At 35.1% G+C, this 17,068-nt stretch overlaps 1 protein-coding gene and 1 non-coding gene across 4 annotated transcripts in view; one reads left to right on the top strand and one right to left on the bottom strand.

Annotated features, from left to right (window-relative positions):
• Positions 1-1,145: 1,145 nt before the first annotated feature.
• The window catches only part of ANKHD1 (ankyrin repeat and KH domain containing 1), a 107,219-nt gene continuing 91,296 nt past the window's right edge, over positions 1,146-17,068 (bottom strand). For 2 of the 3 annotated variants that reach the window (XM_020880634.2, XM_020880637.2), the window contains 11 exons: positions 16,681-16,797; positions 13,188-13,362; positions 11,953-12,409; positions 11,352-11,498; positions 9,592-9,741; positions 7,791-9,403; positions 4,733-4,909; positions 3,490-3,741; positions 2,765-2,940; positions 1,905-2,069; positions 1,146-1,625 (listed from right to left, as the gene is read on the bottom strand). In XM_020880634.2, coding sequence (XP_020736293.1) covers positions 1,566-1,625; positions 1,905-2,069; positions 2,765-2,940; positions 3,490-3,741; positions 4,733-4,909; positions 7,791-9,403; positions 9,592-9,741; positions 11,352-11,498; positions 11,953-12,409; positions 13,188-13,362; positions 16,681-16,797 — 3,489 coding nt within the window. In that variant the 3' untranslated portion in view covers positions 1,146-1,565. The remainder of the gene's footprint in view (positions 1,626-1,904; positions 2,070-2,764; positions 2,941-3,489; positions 3,742-4,732; positions 4,910-7,790; positions 9,404-9,591; positions 9,742-11,351; positions 11,499-11,952; positions 12,410-13,187; positions 13,363-16,680; positions 16,798-17,068) is intronic. The other variant, XM_020880636.2, reaches the window with a different exon arrangement.
• On the top strand, positions 14,074-14,179 carry LOC139034539 (U6 spliceosomal RNA). Its single transcript, XR_011487081.1, has one exon. It is a non-coding gene; the product is annotated as a U6 spliceosomal RNA (small nuclear RNA).

Here is a 17,068-nt window from a genome sequence, read left to right as displayed (position 1 = left end):
GTTATTAGTGATAACTGGAAACAGCAAGATATGTAGGTGATCCTAGGGGTCCTTTGTTCCCCTCAAGGTGAGGTCTCTTCAGACTACCTGATGTGGTTATTAAGCACTACAAAGGCAACAGCTTCAACACCAGTGATAATTTCTAAATCCAATCAAAATAGAAAATAAGAAATCTTTCATATGCAATATGATATAGAAGACAAAAGAACCAGGTATGTAAAAAAAAGAAAAAGAACCAGGTATGTCTAAGATAGAACAAACATGGTGTGTCTCATCTAGTGGTGGCTCTAGGAGAAGGGCAGAGAAAATTAAGAACTCCTGTTGGTATGAGAGTAGAAAAATGTTTCTGGTATGGCTGTGCTCCTAGTTACTATTTTTCTGTGCAACCTTCTTTGCCTTAAAGTATGTTCTGGCTTCTCTATCAGTCTCCAACATTTTGTTTTATTTTTTAGATTGCTTTTATCTAAGACCAAGTAATTCAACCACATTACAACATGAACAAGTTGATGACTGTTCTTTTCATTGGGATAGTTTTTTTTTCTCTATTGCATCCAATTCTTGGCATAGCCTATAGTTTGGCCAAAGCAATCCATTCCAGGGTTCCTGAGTTTAGCTTGTTCACCATATTGGCTCTTCATGAAACTAAACTCAGAATTAGTCACATATTTATAAACATTCAGCTGATCTGACAATATAACAGAATTATATGAGTCACCCCACCCCCTCCTATGTCCCAACTCAAAACTTAAACACCTATAACCAAAATAAATCTTTAGATTAAAAAATCAGGAAGCACAAAAGGAATCTGAAAGGTGATCTGGGTATCTTAAGTTTGTTCAGTGTCATCTGACTGAAATCCTATTGTTCTTATTAACATACTCATATGATCCACAAAGGGCTAAACCTTTTAATGGCCTATCTGCTAAAATCAGATAGGATACAGGGGCTCGAAATATAAACAAGGAATGTTTAACAGAGTTAAGTATACAACTCATTCTAGAAGTGCTTTTGCAAGGCAATCTAAGAATGGACTCTAAAAGTGTAAAATGTGAGAAGCCTATTACAAATATAGTATTAACAACCTGGTTCAATATGATTGTGGATTGGGCAGTACCTGCATGACCACTGAAAGGATCACACCCCACTTCTAAACACTGTTCATCTTTTTATTGAATATTCTGGTAAATATTTCACATTAATACAGGCTACATTAAGTAGAGCCACTATATGACAAGAAATTTACTCAACTTTTTCCTTTTAAGTATGTAAACAATTGTACATGTATTTACCACCCTAAAAGGTTGAAATATGTAATCATCTAATTCTTTTCTGCATACAAGTAGCATTCAGTATGTTTAGCCCAAAGCACTAATTTCAAAATGGCTAAACTAACCAGAGAACATAATCAGGTGGTTAGGAAATCAATTTGTTCTTATACAATGGGCAATCAAATTTCCATTGCTAAAGCCTCAGAGAAAATTTCTTAGGCACATTAAAAAAAAATCCCCAGGGTTCTTCCAAGGTCAAAATTTCTCAAACAAGGCTAAAGAGTAAGACCGTCTAACTTAGTTGACATATTTGAGATGCATGTTTCCAATATGAGGTGCCCACGTGCCAGGCCAAATCTGAAAAGGGGGAGGAAAAATTGGAATTTCTAATTAGGAATCTTTAGACATTTACAAAATGAATATATAAATGCAATGGCAATTCACTGTTTCTGCCTAGAAAGAATACAGTACATGAAACAAAATGTTAAGTAGCATCATTTTGATATTGAAAAACTTAATTCAGATCAAAGTGGTAAGATGTCTTGACTTTTGATATTCAGAACTTGTTATTACCCAAAGAATTAAAAGGATGACATGATAAATCTGAAAAATAAAAGAGCATTAAGTTCATTTTACCTGCTGGGCATCAGTGCATTCAGTTGAATTTTGAATAACTTTTATCATAGGGTTCCAAGAAGGATCTGGGTTGTGAAGTCCATTAAACAGAGGGCCTCCTGGAACATCAGCAAGCTGAGGATGGGAGGGTATTATGGTGCCTCCATACATGGAAATTGGTAGACCCTAAAACAGCAGAAAGGTGTAATCATGAAGTGACTATAAATGATGATTCCATAATACCAGCATAGATCTCTCTCATTTCCCTTCATTCAAAGAACTCTATAGAGTATGTGGTATGTATAGCACCACTGTATAGTGTTGAGAAACTGAAAGTAGTTATCTACATCAGCAACACTTTTTCAATGACGATAGAGAAAACAACTAAATCCAATATTCAAAGATTGGGAAATTTCCAATATTTTATGAACATATAATACCCCAACTTTCCCACATTTTAGACTTACTAATAAGCTTGTGCTAAGAAAAGTGAATTCTACATGATAGCTTGCAGCCACAATCTGGCTTTATGGCAGCCTGGAAGCTCTCAGAGCACACAAGAACGCAATGGTGAGCTCAGAGCCAGCTTTCCAGAGAGGGAGAGGCCTCCCTTCTCAGCTGTGGCAGCCAGATGCAAAGCAGCAAAAGTCAAATCTTCCAAGTTTGGAAAGAAGATGGCAGCATCTTCAGGATAGTTCAAGGACAAACTAATGTAAACAACATAACCCACTTTTGAAAACAGATGAAAGATCTGACAAATTCATAGAAACAAACTAGTTATACCAAAAAGGAGAATTATTTTAGTACAAATTACTCCTTAACATGTGACTACATTGGCTGGCAAAGTGTTAAAGAAGTTACAATGATGTCTGTCAACTCACTTTAGAAAAATCCACAAAACTGCTTGCCATAGGCTGATGAAAAATGTTAGAGGGGGCTACCATTCCAGAATCATCCCTCTCCATTGGCTGATGCTGAGAGAATGTGCTTGGGTCTGACAATTGTTGATGCATTGGATGGTTCCCTATCACAGACTGTGACCAACCTGATAAGCCTTCTAGAAAAAAGAATTGAATTCAAGAGTTAGATATTTATCTGGATAAAATAGCAAAACATTACCACTGGAGTTTTTCATACTAAATTTAATCAAAAGCATTCCTTTGGTAGCTCAGGACACATTCATAAAAATCTTTGCAATCCGAAAAAAAACCAAGTTCCTGTAACTGGATGTAGTCTTCGGAATATCCCAAACACTCTACCTTGTCCTTCAAAAGATTAAATGCTCTCTGAAAGAAATCAAATAATTGTCCCACTCTCCAATGAAAAGCTTAAGAGGGAAAGGAATTATGCTTTTAATTTCTAATCAACTCTGTATTTATTATTTTATATTTATTACTATCATACACATTACATCTATTATTAATATATAACCCCAACAAACATTCCAGACTTTGAGACTGGACTGGGCTCCTCAAAGGTTTAAACAATCCTATTGGTGAAGTGTAGGAATTAAGCTTATTTATTTAGATAAGGAACTAAGTTTAAAAGGCAAAATCTCACACTTGACTCAAGATATCCCTCCAGACAGAGGGCACTGTAACTGTACCTGACATGGCATTGACCCCAAATGACCAGATTCCACTGTGTCCAACAGGAGCAACAAAACCGGTTCCCACAGGGGCTTGTGCAACAGACCCTCCTTGTCGAATCCGGGCTAGTCTCTCTGTTCCAATGGGGGGAGGGATTTTTCGATCCTGACTGGCACTGCCTCCTTTTGGTTGGCCCAATGTTGGTGGGGCAGAAGTGGCTGAAAGAGGTGAAGATGATCCCGAAGAAACAGATGGAATAGGAGAGTCACCTGGTGGCAAAATATTTCTCTATTGTTTTATTACATATAAAAATTCAAATTATAAAAATATGAGAAACCTTGTTGGAAAGATCTATTCCATAACACAGGTTCTGGAAAGAAATTTTTCATTTTGCAAGATCATTCAAATGAAAATAAATGAGTTTTATAAACACTATCCCATACTACTAATGCCTGAAGCAAGTACAAATAGTCTAAAAAAAACTTTTTTTAACTGAACTGAACAAGGCTAGAAAGAAAGGCCCTATTTATTCTTGCTGAAGTTCTTTTGTCAAAGGACCAATATTCACTGACTACCTCATGATGCTCATCAAAAAAAAAAATCAAATCCTGTTCACGTCGTTTTAGAACTTCATCTATTCAAAATATTGAAATAAATAAGTCAGAATGGGGGAATATTTTTACTTATAAATGGCAATACAGTTTCCTCAAATGTAAAAATAAACAAGGAATCATACCAAACGGATTAGATATTTAAATAAAACCATTTCACAATACTGTCCTCAAAGCATCTTATAAAACTACATCCCTTTTTCTTTTCTCTTTTTTTTAACTCAAGGCAGATATACTGAATGAGTTAATAACAAATAATGCTTAGATTGCTATAAAGTAACTAGATCCTTAGGTGGTGGTTTGGATACTAAAAGAGGTGACTCTTGATAAAAATGCCATGGTTCATCAGAAAATAGAGGATACAAAAAAGCTGAACTCAAACCAAGAGGGTTTGAGCAGCCTCTTCCTCAGTTTCTCTCTTTTCTTTGTACCTCTTTTCTTGATCCAAGTTTCAGTGTAACCTCAAATCTGGCTTGAAAGAATAGCCTGACCCTTCAATGACTGATAATTTGGGACATGACTGCAATACAAACCTTGGGTATTTGCATAAAACTTAGATTACTTAAAATTACAATATGGTGTTCCCTATAACAAATGACTTAATAACTTATTAGAGGCTCTTTGGGATGATTTCCTCCAGGATTCCTACATGAGTTTGAGGCGCTCGTCCAAGGGTGGGGAGAAAAATGTTGTCTGTTGAAACTAGGGGTCCCAACAGGAGCTGGCCCTTGCAGGAAAACCCGAGTTCCTGGTATGCTGGAAAAACTTGTCAGAGGAGCAGAAGAAGAAGATGGGGAGCTGCCTGATGGGTCAATGGACGGTAATCCTGAAATAAAACAGGTCCAAGACATCAAATTAGCTAAGGCTTTAAAAAATGAAAGTCCAAAGTTTACTTAATTCCTCTTTAAAAAAGAAGAAAGCACACAGTTTATTCTGTGGATCACAGCAACAAGAATCCATTTATACCACACTATATGTCCCAAACCCATTTTTTTTTCTTGCAGTCGAGAAGAATACCCCAGGCAACACTAGATATAGAAAGTCCAGTGTTTAGGAATGGCAGTCACCTGGAGTATGTTTCAGATAAATTTCAAAGCCTTCATTGGAGGGGATATGAAATGACAGCATGTTGTGACTAAGTGTTACCTATTACTTGGAAGAATAGCTATTCATTTCTATAACTATAGTCATTTCCTATGCAAGATGAATAACAAAATCTACCAATTTTTTGCTTCCTAACAAGGAGAAAAAGCATACTATTAAATTAAAGATAATTTCAGAACTCCATCTTATAAAAAAAAATCAAAAGTTGCAAACTACATCAAAATTTCTATCAATATCTAGTTTATATAAGTCTGAATTTGATAGTCTTCTCAAATTCCATTGCTTTCTCTTGAGAATGTAGTAGGGAAAGAGGGCAAGGATCTGGAAAAGGATTATAGGTGCTCATTTCAGGAAAAAGTAGTTAACATCAACGTAAAAAATTCAAAACTTCTCAGGCAGGTTTTTAATTCAAAGGCTTTAGTATATTCACTGGGCTGTGCAACCATCACCACAGTCAATTTTAGAACATTTTTGTTCACACTAAAAGAAAATGTATGCATTACCTGTCACTCTCCATCCTCCTTTACCTGATCCATATCTGAACCTTTAAGCAACTACTAATATATTTTTTTTCCTCTAGATTTGCCTATTCTAGAAATTTCATATAAAAAGAATTATACAATATGTGGTCATTTGTGACTGGCTTCTTTCACTTAGCAAAATGGTTTCAAAGTTTATCTGTGTTATAGCACAAATAACTACTCCATTTCTTTATCTCATAATACCGAATATACATTATACTGAGAATAATATCTTATTATATAGATACACCACATTTTGTTTTCCATTCATCAACTGATGGACATTGGATTGTTTCCACTTTCTGGCTATTATGAATGGTGTTGCTGTAAGCATCTGTATACCAGTTTTTGTGTAGGCGTGTGTTTTCTCTTGGGTATACTTAGGAGAAGAATTACTGGATCATATGGTAAGCCTTTTTAATTTCTTGAGGAACTATTTTTCCAAAGTGGCTGTAACATTTTAAATTTCTGCCAGCAGAGTTAGAAAGTTCCAATTTCTCTACATGCTTTCGTGTCTTTTGAAAGAAGAATATCAACAAAAGAAACCACCCAGGCAGTTAAGAAATGAAGCCAAACTTAATCAATCCTGGACCCTGGAAGGAATGTCAAGGATTAATGCTTGCTTTAAAAAAAAAAATTTTTTTTTTAATTAGTAATAAGTAATTTTGATGTTAAAGACCTGAATAATAAGGATCCCAAACCTGGTTTACTACCAAATTAGATGGATGATTTCCTTGACTTTCTTTTTTCCAGTCATTCATAATCTGCACATCTTCTGGGATATAGTATTAGAGTACAAAAAACTCAAACACTGGAATATGAAAGATCTCAAGCTCAACTCTAGCTAAGGCATCTAAATTCACGTATTAGTTAGTGCCAGTCATGTGAAGGGTTAATTTAAAAATTAATTAAATTTTACCACAGTCTGAGCACTGGCAATGAGCTTTTCTTTCATCTTGAGGCCTCTGAAAACTTTATTAGTTTGACCAAAATGAAAAGTTAAAGTAGTAACTATTTATAGAAAAGAAGAAAAAAAAAATCTTGGAGATTAATATTTTTGGCCACGGATGGTCTTATGTAACATTTATTTCTATTTGAGCGACGATATAACAGCTATGTTTTCCTGAAAAGGTAAGTAAATGGAAATGTATCTGATAGAAATGCTAAGGCTATGCCATATTAGTAAACTCACAAATTTTAAACAACTTAGTTTATAATTAATAAAAAGGAAATGGGCTCTGGGAAGTTTTCCAACTGGAAAAAAAATGCTAAATAAGTGGCACTATTACTTCTTACCCCCATTCTAGGTCAGCCACAATTTCTAATTTGTCTTTTAGCATTTATTAGAGCAGATTGGACTAAATCAGAGCATAATAGAGCAGACTGGAACACAATTTTGGCCCTTAGACTCTGGAAAATGGATTCTGGCTTTCCAAATATCTCTGAGCCACCACTAGCTTCTTATCTTTCCAAATCTTTCTTATACTGCCTCAGCAGCGAATTTCTAATTTCAAGGAACAAAGAGCTGATTTGAAATTGTTTTTTAAAAATAAGAGCATATACACTGGATCTCTTCAAGCAGCTCCATCTACTATAAGCAAGATGGGTTAAGACATCATTTAATATTCATTCTGAGTGCCCATGACTGAAAACAAAGAATGTAGATTCTGAATTGTAACCCAACCTTTTTAAATCTAAGAAATGCAAACACTCACTTTGATTTAAAAAATGTCTGTGAATTTGGAATCCTTGAAGCATCCTATGGGTCCCTTTTATGAATATATTGTATCAATTCTAAGAAAATGAACTGACACAAGGTGTAACTTCCTTGATAACAGGTACAGAGAGATCATAAAAAAGGATATAAAGCAGTTCATATTTGAATGACTTACCTACAACTAGTTTTTTGTCCATTCAATCAGCAGTCATTAAGGGGTCTTTACTGTTTATGATATACGCTTATTTCTTCATGCTCATGCAATAAACATTATGTATAAAAGAAATGCTTTATCATCTTTGGAAGGTTAGATTATGCTGTTAAAGCCCAAAACTGCGCAGTCATGATAGTTACCAATAGCTTACCAACTGGACTAGTAGAAACTCGCTGGGAAGGTGATCTGAAGCCAGGTGCCTTGGAATTGTCAGGGTGCACATTCTCCAAGTGTCCAAGTACAGAGCTACCCAGAAATGCTGACTGAACAGTGAAAGAGGCATCTGCAGCAACTCGTGAGGACAGAGGACCATCTCCCCAACCCTGGTTAGCTGGCACCTGACTGCTATCAAAAAGACTACTGAAGTGATTGAAAAGCGTGGCCGGGCCAAACGCAGGTGGCAAAGATTTATTTGCTGGGTTAATGTGCATCTGAGAACCATTCATAATGTTCATGGCTGAAGAAAGCTGCACTGTAGCTGGTGGGCCTTGAGGTGGTGTTAAAGGAACTGGATTTGTAACAAAAATGGACTGGGGATCCTGGTGAATAGTTGCATTTGGTACCACTGAGTAGAAAGAACCTCTGGGTTGCAATCGATGAGAAACTCGAGGTGCTGGTACAGCTAACTGAGGTAAATTACTGGTATCCTGATTATCAGCAGCAACCAATCTAGGTGATGCCAAAGTCAATGGAGCAGGTTCTGAATTAGATGCAAAAGGCATTGACATAGGACTTAAATCAGACACACTGGATGGCTGTGCTTCCTCCTGTGTGTTATTGGACGGAGGAGTGGGACTACCAGATGGGTGAGTTTCTGGAGCTCCTGGGGTGTTGCTGGCAGAGCTGCTGCAGTTGTTGGCAGTTGAAGAGGGGGGACACAGGTTTGCTGTGGACTGGTCCTGTATGGACACTTTTTCTTTGGGGGCGGGCATGGCAGAGAAAGACTCCATCTTTTGTGAAGAAAGCTGTGCTTGAGAAGTACTTGCAGGCAGAAATGTGGTGGGAACTTGCCCACTAGTGATAGGTGCAGAGGAGACTGAAGGCAGGGAACTACAAGTGCTTGTCATAGAAGAAATCACTGTTGCTGGAGGGCTTGTCTTAGGCACACAAGCAAACAGCTGCTTTCTGACTGATGAAGGAGTCCGGGTATTAGTCACACATAGTTGCTGACTGGCAGCAACTACAGAAGAGACAGTGATAGGGCAACTGGCAGTAGCTAGTCCAGTAGACTCTGAGGGCAGAACAGTTCCATTCTGGTTAGGTAGACGGCCTGTATTATTATGCTTTGGAGAGCTGTTTGTGTTGCCAGGATTCACAGGTCTCACCGGGAATGGTCCCCAAGTGTTAGGAGAGGGTGAAAAGGTTCCTCCAAACTGGGCCATGGGTAAGCGAGGATGCCGAATCTGTTGCATAGTTTGAGCAGCCAACAGGGCAAAATGCGGGTGGGGATAAGCTAAGGGGAGAGAAACTGGGAAAGAAGAACGTACATTTGCTGGAACGTTCTTATTAAGTTTATTAGTGGGCTGGAACGTGGATAATGTTGTTGCCTGTGATGTTACAAGACTTGGAGCACCCAAGGGAAATGCATTTTTACTGGAAGCTGCTGTGGTGCCTACTCCAGATGAGAAGTTTGCATGAATGGCTTTGGTGCTGGCAGGGGTTCTGATATGGTTTTTAGGAATCAAGTCTTCCAGTTCCTTAGCAGGATCTTGAATAAGTGCATTAATAAGTTGAACTGCATATCTTGTTGATTCTGTACCACCCCTGGGGAGAAAACAAACAAAAAACAAAACAAGATCAAAATCATAAAAAACTAGGTAATCTTTACCACGAAATAAAATTCTGATTGTACCATGGCTAACGAAAATGTGCTTCTAATACAGTTTAACTTCCTCACAGAACTAACTATATATATATATACACACACACACACATATATATTTCACAATTACCTAATTGTGATCATTCTCTCGCCATTCTTATCTTTTTGTTTATCCACATCAATGTGGGCACCAGTAACATCTTGAATTGCAGTGATGTTGCATCCTCCTCTTCCCATTATTCTGGAAACCACTGAGGCTGGAACAGATAATTTCTTTGACCTATAAAATGAAGACCACACACATGAGCATATGAAATCAAAATGTTTATTAAAAAAACATGTCTCAGTAAGTATGTTCATGAACATCTGGAGAATACTATTTATCAAACCTTAAAGAGGAAGTTACTAGAAGGTTTTATTTAGAAACTGACCTCTTATTATATTGAACTTAATTTAGTAAAGATGAAAAACACATTGCCATTTGAAAAAATTATACTTGTCACTCATGATCTCAGCATTCAAACTATCACATGTTAACTGAATGACAATGATCATATATATTGATACTTTCAAAATTAAAATAATGCATACCACATTGTTAAACTCTATATGAAAATGAATACAGGCAGGTTATCAGTTTCAACGACTTATAAGCCTCGGAGTTGAATTACATAAAAAGCAATTCACAAGTGTGTGAATTCCACTTGTGTGAGGCAAGTGGAATTAGAACACCAGAGGCTGACACTGGGATCTGACAAGATGGCCTGGCTCTCTTGCAGGATTACTGTGGAAACCCAGTGTTTGCTGGCAGCACCAAATGAAAGCAACATCCATTATTTTCATGTGGTCACTGCTGGCTGTCAAGATTCTCCCCTTGGAGATTCCACCCTCAAGCTTTGAACTATACCTTCCAGAAGAATAACCAATTGCAGACTCTAAAATACATTTCATGATCAAAATTTAATATGATAATGTAGACAAATTGGGAAGACTATATTTAGACATTTTGAAAGCTAGAGCATAGACTAGGCCATAAATAATATAATACTTAAATCAATCTAATTATTAAGTGCACATCATTTCTCCTGTTCTGCCAAGACTTCTTCCTTTTCTGTTTGCTTCTAATGGACAAAACGTCTTAGAAAAATTATACAATAAAACCTCAGACATCTTAGTCCTTTGGGGATTAAGTGCACACAAGTAAATCTGTGTCTTGTCCTAATTCCCTGTTGTAAAGCATGAGCAGTGGCTTGAAATACCTTCTGGATTGTGTGAAACACTTTAAAGCACTGGTCCCTCTCTGTTTTTATTCATCAGTTTACGTATAAAGCAGTGTGAATAAAAGGAATTGTTAAGTTAGCTGTAGGGTGTTGCTATTTGTCTTTATTTTTTTGAGGGAGAAAGAAGTTTAATTTTATGAGCTCTTTCTCCACCTTTTATGGTGATCTAACTGCATTAGTTAAAAGCAGACAACGGTTCTTTAGCGAACTCTAACATTATTTAAATACCGTAGATGAACAAACTCGTCTGACTCAAAAGGGGACCATTAAACAAATATCATAGCCCTCACTAATAACATCGTGACTTTGCTGTCAAGTGAATCTCTCTCTTAGGAAGTTTGTGACATTTTTCTATGATTTGTCTGTAAACTGCTATATCTTATGCTTTAATAAAGTATTTTTTTTCTAAAGCCAACATTTCTTGTATCATATAAAATATACATGTACAATTTACATACTGTTTCTAATTTCTAATTTTAGTCTACTCTGGATATAGTATGGCATTGTAGTTGAAATCACATTCAAATTAGTCATTAATTAACTGGGTAACCATCTCACAAGAGGAGAAAACGAGGAGATAAGTTAAAAAGATGAGACTAATTGTACTTACCTCCGGACAACTTCTTTCCATCCTTCCTCTCTTTTTTGCCCCCTTTTAGGGCTAGTCAGATTCAGCTTTATGTTTGGAGAACTTAATGGCAATGACACTGACTTGTAGGTTGTTGATAAGGAATTAGGATTCACTTCGCCTTCAAGTCTAAGAGAAATATCAAAATCCAATAAAAGATAAATTTTAAGATAGAAACTCAAGAGATTTGCTGAAATATTTGAATTAAAATTTGGTACATCAAATTATTAGCAATTCAGAAAAACAGAAATAGGGTAAAGAGTTCATCATTTATTTTAGTATTAAAATGGATTCAGAAGCCAAAAGGACTATATATAATCAATGAAAATGACATAATTAAAGTAAAACCAAGGTATGCAACATTTTCAACTTCAAAATTAAACCTTAAAAGTTCTAATAATTTCTTTTCATAACTAGCACATGATTAGGAGGACACCAGTTTTAAATGTTTCAGTTTTAAATGTTGAAGACAGATAATGTGGTAGACTTAAATTGTTTAACACAACTTGTGTTACTTCAAGTTCTTGTGCCAAGTATGCAAAAGGAAAGGTAGGTGCAGAGTTAACAAGTCAGAAAATTTTACCGTGTCTGAGTTTTGGAAGCAGCGGTACTTGTCTTTTCCTCTTGGGAATGGAGTAGCAGTGAGGGGTATCTCCTATCACTAGAGGAATTCACATCCATAGTGAAATTTAACTCTTGGCTTTTACCACCACTGCTACTCTCACTGTTGCAATCTGTGCTGTCCAAGTTATCTGAATCACTATTCCCACCTGTACCACCACCTTTGCTTTCTCCATTTACTTTATTTTTATCTGCCTTTTGCTGTGCTAAGGATATATGTTGTTCTGGTAATATTAAATGTGCAGTGGGAGGAGTCTCTTTGGTTTTGTTCTTCTTATTTTTCCGGTTGGTGCTAGGAGTTGTCACAACATTGGCCCTTTTTTTCCCAAACACATTTGTGAATGTTGCAGATGTTGCAGAGATTCCAATTGTGGTGGTGGTAGTCGCACTAGGAGGTTCTATGGGAATTTCTTGCTCCACTGAAATTATGAAAAAGGATATAAATCACACTGAGAGCCACGGATCTCAAAACAAATTGTGACAGAATATACCTAATAATTCATAAATCACTCTTAGTCATATTTTCCTTTTATCAGTATTCATTAGTAAATAAATAAATCTTTACAGTTGTGAGAATGAAAATATATTTTGATGTCTAACTCAGTACAAAACATTAACATTCTTAAGCTTTGAAATGCTAGTCTCATGAACTAACCAAAAATCACAATACAGATTGGATTTAAGAAGTTTTTATTTTTTTTTAAGAAGTTTTTAAAATAGCATTTTAGAATTAGAATTCAAATAGAGCAAAATCATTTGCCTGTTACTATAATTGCCAGATTGTACAATAAACAATTCTTTGAGAGTAATGGGCCCCAGTGCTATACAGCTTCAACACTAAACCTTAGTTTAAAGTTTACTGAGGAACCAGACCTCTCCCCAGTTTCTAACTGGGGAATGAGAGAGTAAGGAAGAACCTGAAGAAAAGCTGGCAAACCTCTTATGGTATCAGTTTAGGACATACATAATTTTTACAGGGAACTTAAATTACACCTGAATGTCTTCCCCTTCTGTTTGTCTATGTCACTTTACAATGTAAAATACTTAGAAATATTGAATATAGAAGTCATCTGTCAATTTCAGATTAAAGTAATTGAATATTTAACTAGAATTAGTTTTGAGAGCAAAAAACATTCAAAACGAAGCTGATAAACACAAAAGAATTTTTATCATTAATTCAGATGGTCCATTTCTCACCATCTTCCTCATTCTCCTCTTCATCTTCATCTTCCGGTAGTTCTGAATTCTCCTTAGGTTTGTTTTCCTCGTCTTCTTCCTGCTTTCTTTTCTGCTCCTCTTTTTTCTTTTTTCTCTTTTCTTTTCTTTTCTCTCTTTTAGCTGCAAGAGCCTGCTTTCTGCTCTCCTCTCTTGACTGTGAATAAAATTGTTGTTTTAGTCACAAAGTCCGGCCCGCCTCTTTATCTCACCTTAACAATAATGCAATGATTCAAAATAAATAATGAAATGATGCTTTTGTTTATGATACATGGGATTTCCCATGGGTGTCACTCTTAACACACATTTATAAAAGCAACAAAAGAAGAAACAGATATGCTGGACATCATCAAAACTAATAGTTGTTGTGCTTCAAAGGGATCATCAATAAAGTGAAAAAACATAATAGGAAAAAATTTTTGCAAATCTTACATCTGGTAAGGGTTTTGTATCAGGAATTGATAAAGAACTCTTATAACTCAATAATGAAAAGACAAATCAGTCAATTAAAAATAGGCAAAGGATCTGGAGACATTTCTACAAATAATATACAAATGGCCAGTAAACACAGATGCTCAACATCACAAACCATCAGGGAAGAGCGTATCAAATCACAATGAGATACCCATTTCACTGTCACTAGTATGGCTCATCAAAAAGACAGATAAATCATGGTTAGAATGAGAAGAAACTGAAGACTTCATACACTGCTGGTAAGATTATAAAATGGTGCAGCTACCTTGGAAAACAATCTGGCAGTTTCCCAAGTGGTTAAGCACAGAATTGCCATATGAGCTAGCAATTCCATTCCTAGATATATACCCAAGAGAAATGAAAACATATTCATACAAAAACTTGTATGCCATGCTTGCTTCAGCAGCAAACATACTAAAAAAAAATTGAAGTAATACAGAAGGTTAGCACTGCTCCTGCATAAGAATGACATACAAATTCATGAAACATTCCAAGTTAAAACAAAACAGACAACTTGTATACCTATGAAGTGGAAACAAACTAAATGTTCAACAACTAATAAATGCATAAACAAAATGTTGTGTATCTATATAATGGGTATTATTCAGCAATAAAAAATGAAGTAATGATATATGCTACAATATGGATAAACCTTGAAAACATGAAGCAAAAGAAGCCAGTCACAGAGAACCAAATACTGTATGATGATTCCAAATATCAAATGTCTGGAATAAGCAAATCCATAAAGACAGAAAGTAGATTACTGACTAGCTAGATTTATGTGGCAGTGTTTAATTAAAATGCAACTATTACAATCTTTATAAGATATTAACAAATTTCACTATGAAAATATCCATAGGAGGCCATTATAGAAATTATTTATTTTCAGAAAGGGGAACATGACAATGGTTGACTCACATCATAAAGAAAGCTTGAAACAAACAGAAAACATCAAATTACTCACATTTCTATGGAAATTATCTAAAAAATCCTTACCATATGAAACTGTCAATGAAGTCCAGTTGTCCTGGTAATTAAGTAAAGCACTTTTCTCAAAACTGTAATTTGTCATTCTAAGTCACAAATAAGCTATTTTTAACATTTTTATTTATCCAAAACCAGGTATCAGCAAATTATGGCTTGAATGCTAAGAATAACTTTTACATTTTAAATGGTTGAAAAAAAATGAAAAGGCAAACATTTCGTGACATGTGAAAATAATCACAAAATTAAAATTTTGATGTCTATAAATAAAGTTCTACTGGAACACATTCATTTAACCACTGTCTGTGGGTACTCTCATATTACCAGAGTCAGAGAGTCATGACAGAGTTTGTATGGCCTACAAAGCACAAAATTTTACTCTTCTGCACTTTATAGTGTGGCCAAACAAAGAAAAAAATAAAAATTAAAAAAAAAAAAATAAATGAAGTTTCTCAACTCCCTATGTAAATGAGAAAGGGTCTGAGGACTGAAAGAAGAAATTACATATTCAGTTAACAATTATTTTATCATTTTCGTAACATAAGAGCAAAATGGCTGTTCAGGGAATTGCTGACCATACCCCTGGGTAGTTACACAAAAATAAAATTACAGACATGGAAGGAAACATAGAAGTCATCAAACTTTAAACTTCCCTTTATTTTAAAATGGTATTATTTTTTCCACTTGTGATTTTAACTGTAATCAAGTTTATCATGGAAATATTAAAATTTACTTAATTTCCTAATGATAAAACTTTAAGGTTTTTACCTTTCCCCTTATTATAAGCAATTTAACAGTGAATGTCCTTTAATACACTTGCATCTTTGAGCATTTGTCAAAGTATTTACCTTGGCTAAATTTCTAAAAGAGGAATGGCTGGAGTAAAGGTATGCACTTTTTAAAATTTAATTCATCAAATCATCTCCATTAATAATTATACTAATTTACACCATGTATCAAAAGTCATACCAGAATGCTAATTTCTCCACATCCTAGCCATCAACAGCGATTATCAAACCTTTAAATTTTTTCCCCCAAACATTTAAATTTTGAGTTTCCTTAGTCTAGCAAAGGTGAAGAAGGAAATGGCACCCCACTCCACTACTCTTGCCTGGAGAATCCCAGGGACAGGGGAGCCTGGTGGGCTGCCGTCTATGGGGTCGCACAGAGTTGGACACAACTGAAGCAACTTAGCAGCAGCAGCAGCAGTCTGGCAAAGGAAATTTAAATCACTCTTTCACTGTACATTTCTTTGTTTATTCATGAAGCTGAGCCTTCTCCATCTATTTACTGAAAATTTATATTTCTTTTTCTGTGAATTGCCCATGAAATTATTTTTCATTCTGGGCAAGTTATCTTTTGTCTTATTGATTTTAAGTAACTTTTTATTCTGTTTTTTAACAAGTTTGTTTTTTTTTTTAAACAAACTAAGAATTGGTATCAAAATTTTAGCATCTCTAAAGTGATTTTTCCCCTTTCTTTTATCATCAATAAAATATCTGAATGTTAAGCTATCTCCCACATTCTAACTCTACTTGATTATAGTATTTATTCTTTTAATAGAACTTCTGGGTTCATAAGAACACCCTCATTTTCTGAGGCACACTGAGCCTCAGAAAAGTGATCTTTTAAAAAAAAAATTTCCATTATACTAGCACATCCAAGGAAATTTAGACACTTACTCTTTAAGAATTCAGTAAACCACCGATACCCCAGATCTTATAATAAATGAAAGATTTCCAATGTTTTAATAAATTTCTGCATACACTAATGGTAAAACAACTTAGGCAATAGTATCACGTAGAAAACTGTGACATGTTTAAAAACTAATTCTTCACTTATATGGTTAAAAATATTTTTTTGTATAACAGGTTAGAATAAAAAAAATTGATGGTAGTTTGATAATTTATCATTTTATAAAAAGAGATTTTGTTAAGATTATAGTCAAAGTAGTAGCAAATGTATTCTACTAGATTTTCAACCAGTTCTAAAAAGGAAAATTATATTTCTCACTCACCTTTTCCAGATCAAGTTCCTTTAAAAGAATACTTGCATTCTTATTTGCTTCTGCAGCCTGTTGGTCTTTAGCCTTCACAATTGTCTCAACACATTGGTGACATTTTTTCAACAGTTCCTATACCAGAAATGGAATTATATAAATACAGAAACAAATAAAGAGGCCAATAAAACTTGAGCTGCTAAGTATACCAAAGTTCAGGGCTTAAAGTCCAAATTACTGGATATTTACTAAACCAAATCAAGTTATCCTCTGAACCTAGAGTTTGACTGAAAAATCAAAAAAAGCTACCATTTCCTTAAAAAGCTTGCATTCTTAGAAAACTGTCTTATCAGGCTAATAATCTAACAATAAAGTTTAGATGCAGTTGCTGTAATTACAGTCCATA

The sequence above is a fragment of the Odocoileus virginianus genome, chromosome 3 (genome assembly GCF_023699985.2).
Source record: "Odocoileus virginianus isolate 20LAN1187 ecotype Illinois chromosome 3, Ovbor_1.2, whole genome shotgun sequence".
NCBI lineage: Eukaryota > Metazoa > Chordata > Mammalia > Artiodactyla > Cervidae > Odocoileus > Odocoileus virginianus.
The sequence above is the reverse complement of the archived record's forward strand: the minus strand, read 5'-3'. Positions and strand labels throughout refer to the sequence as shown.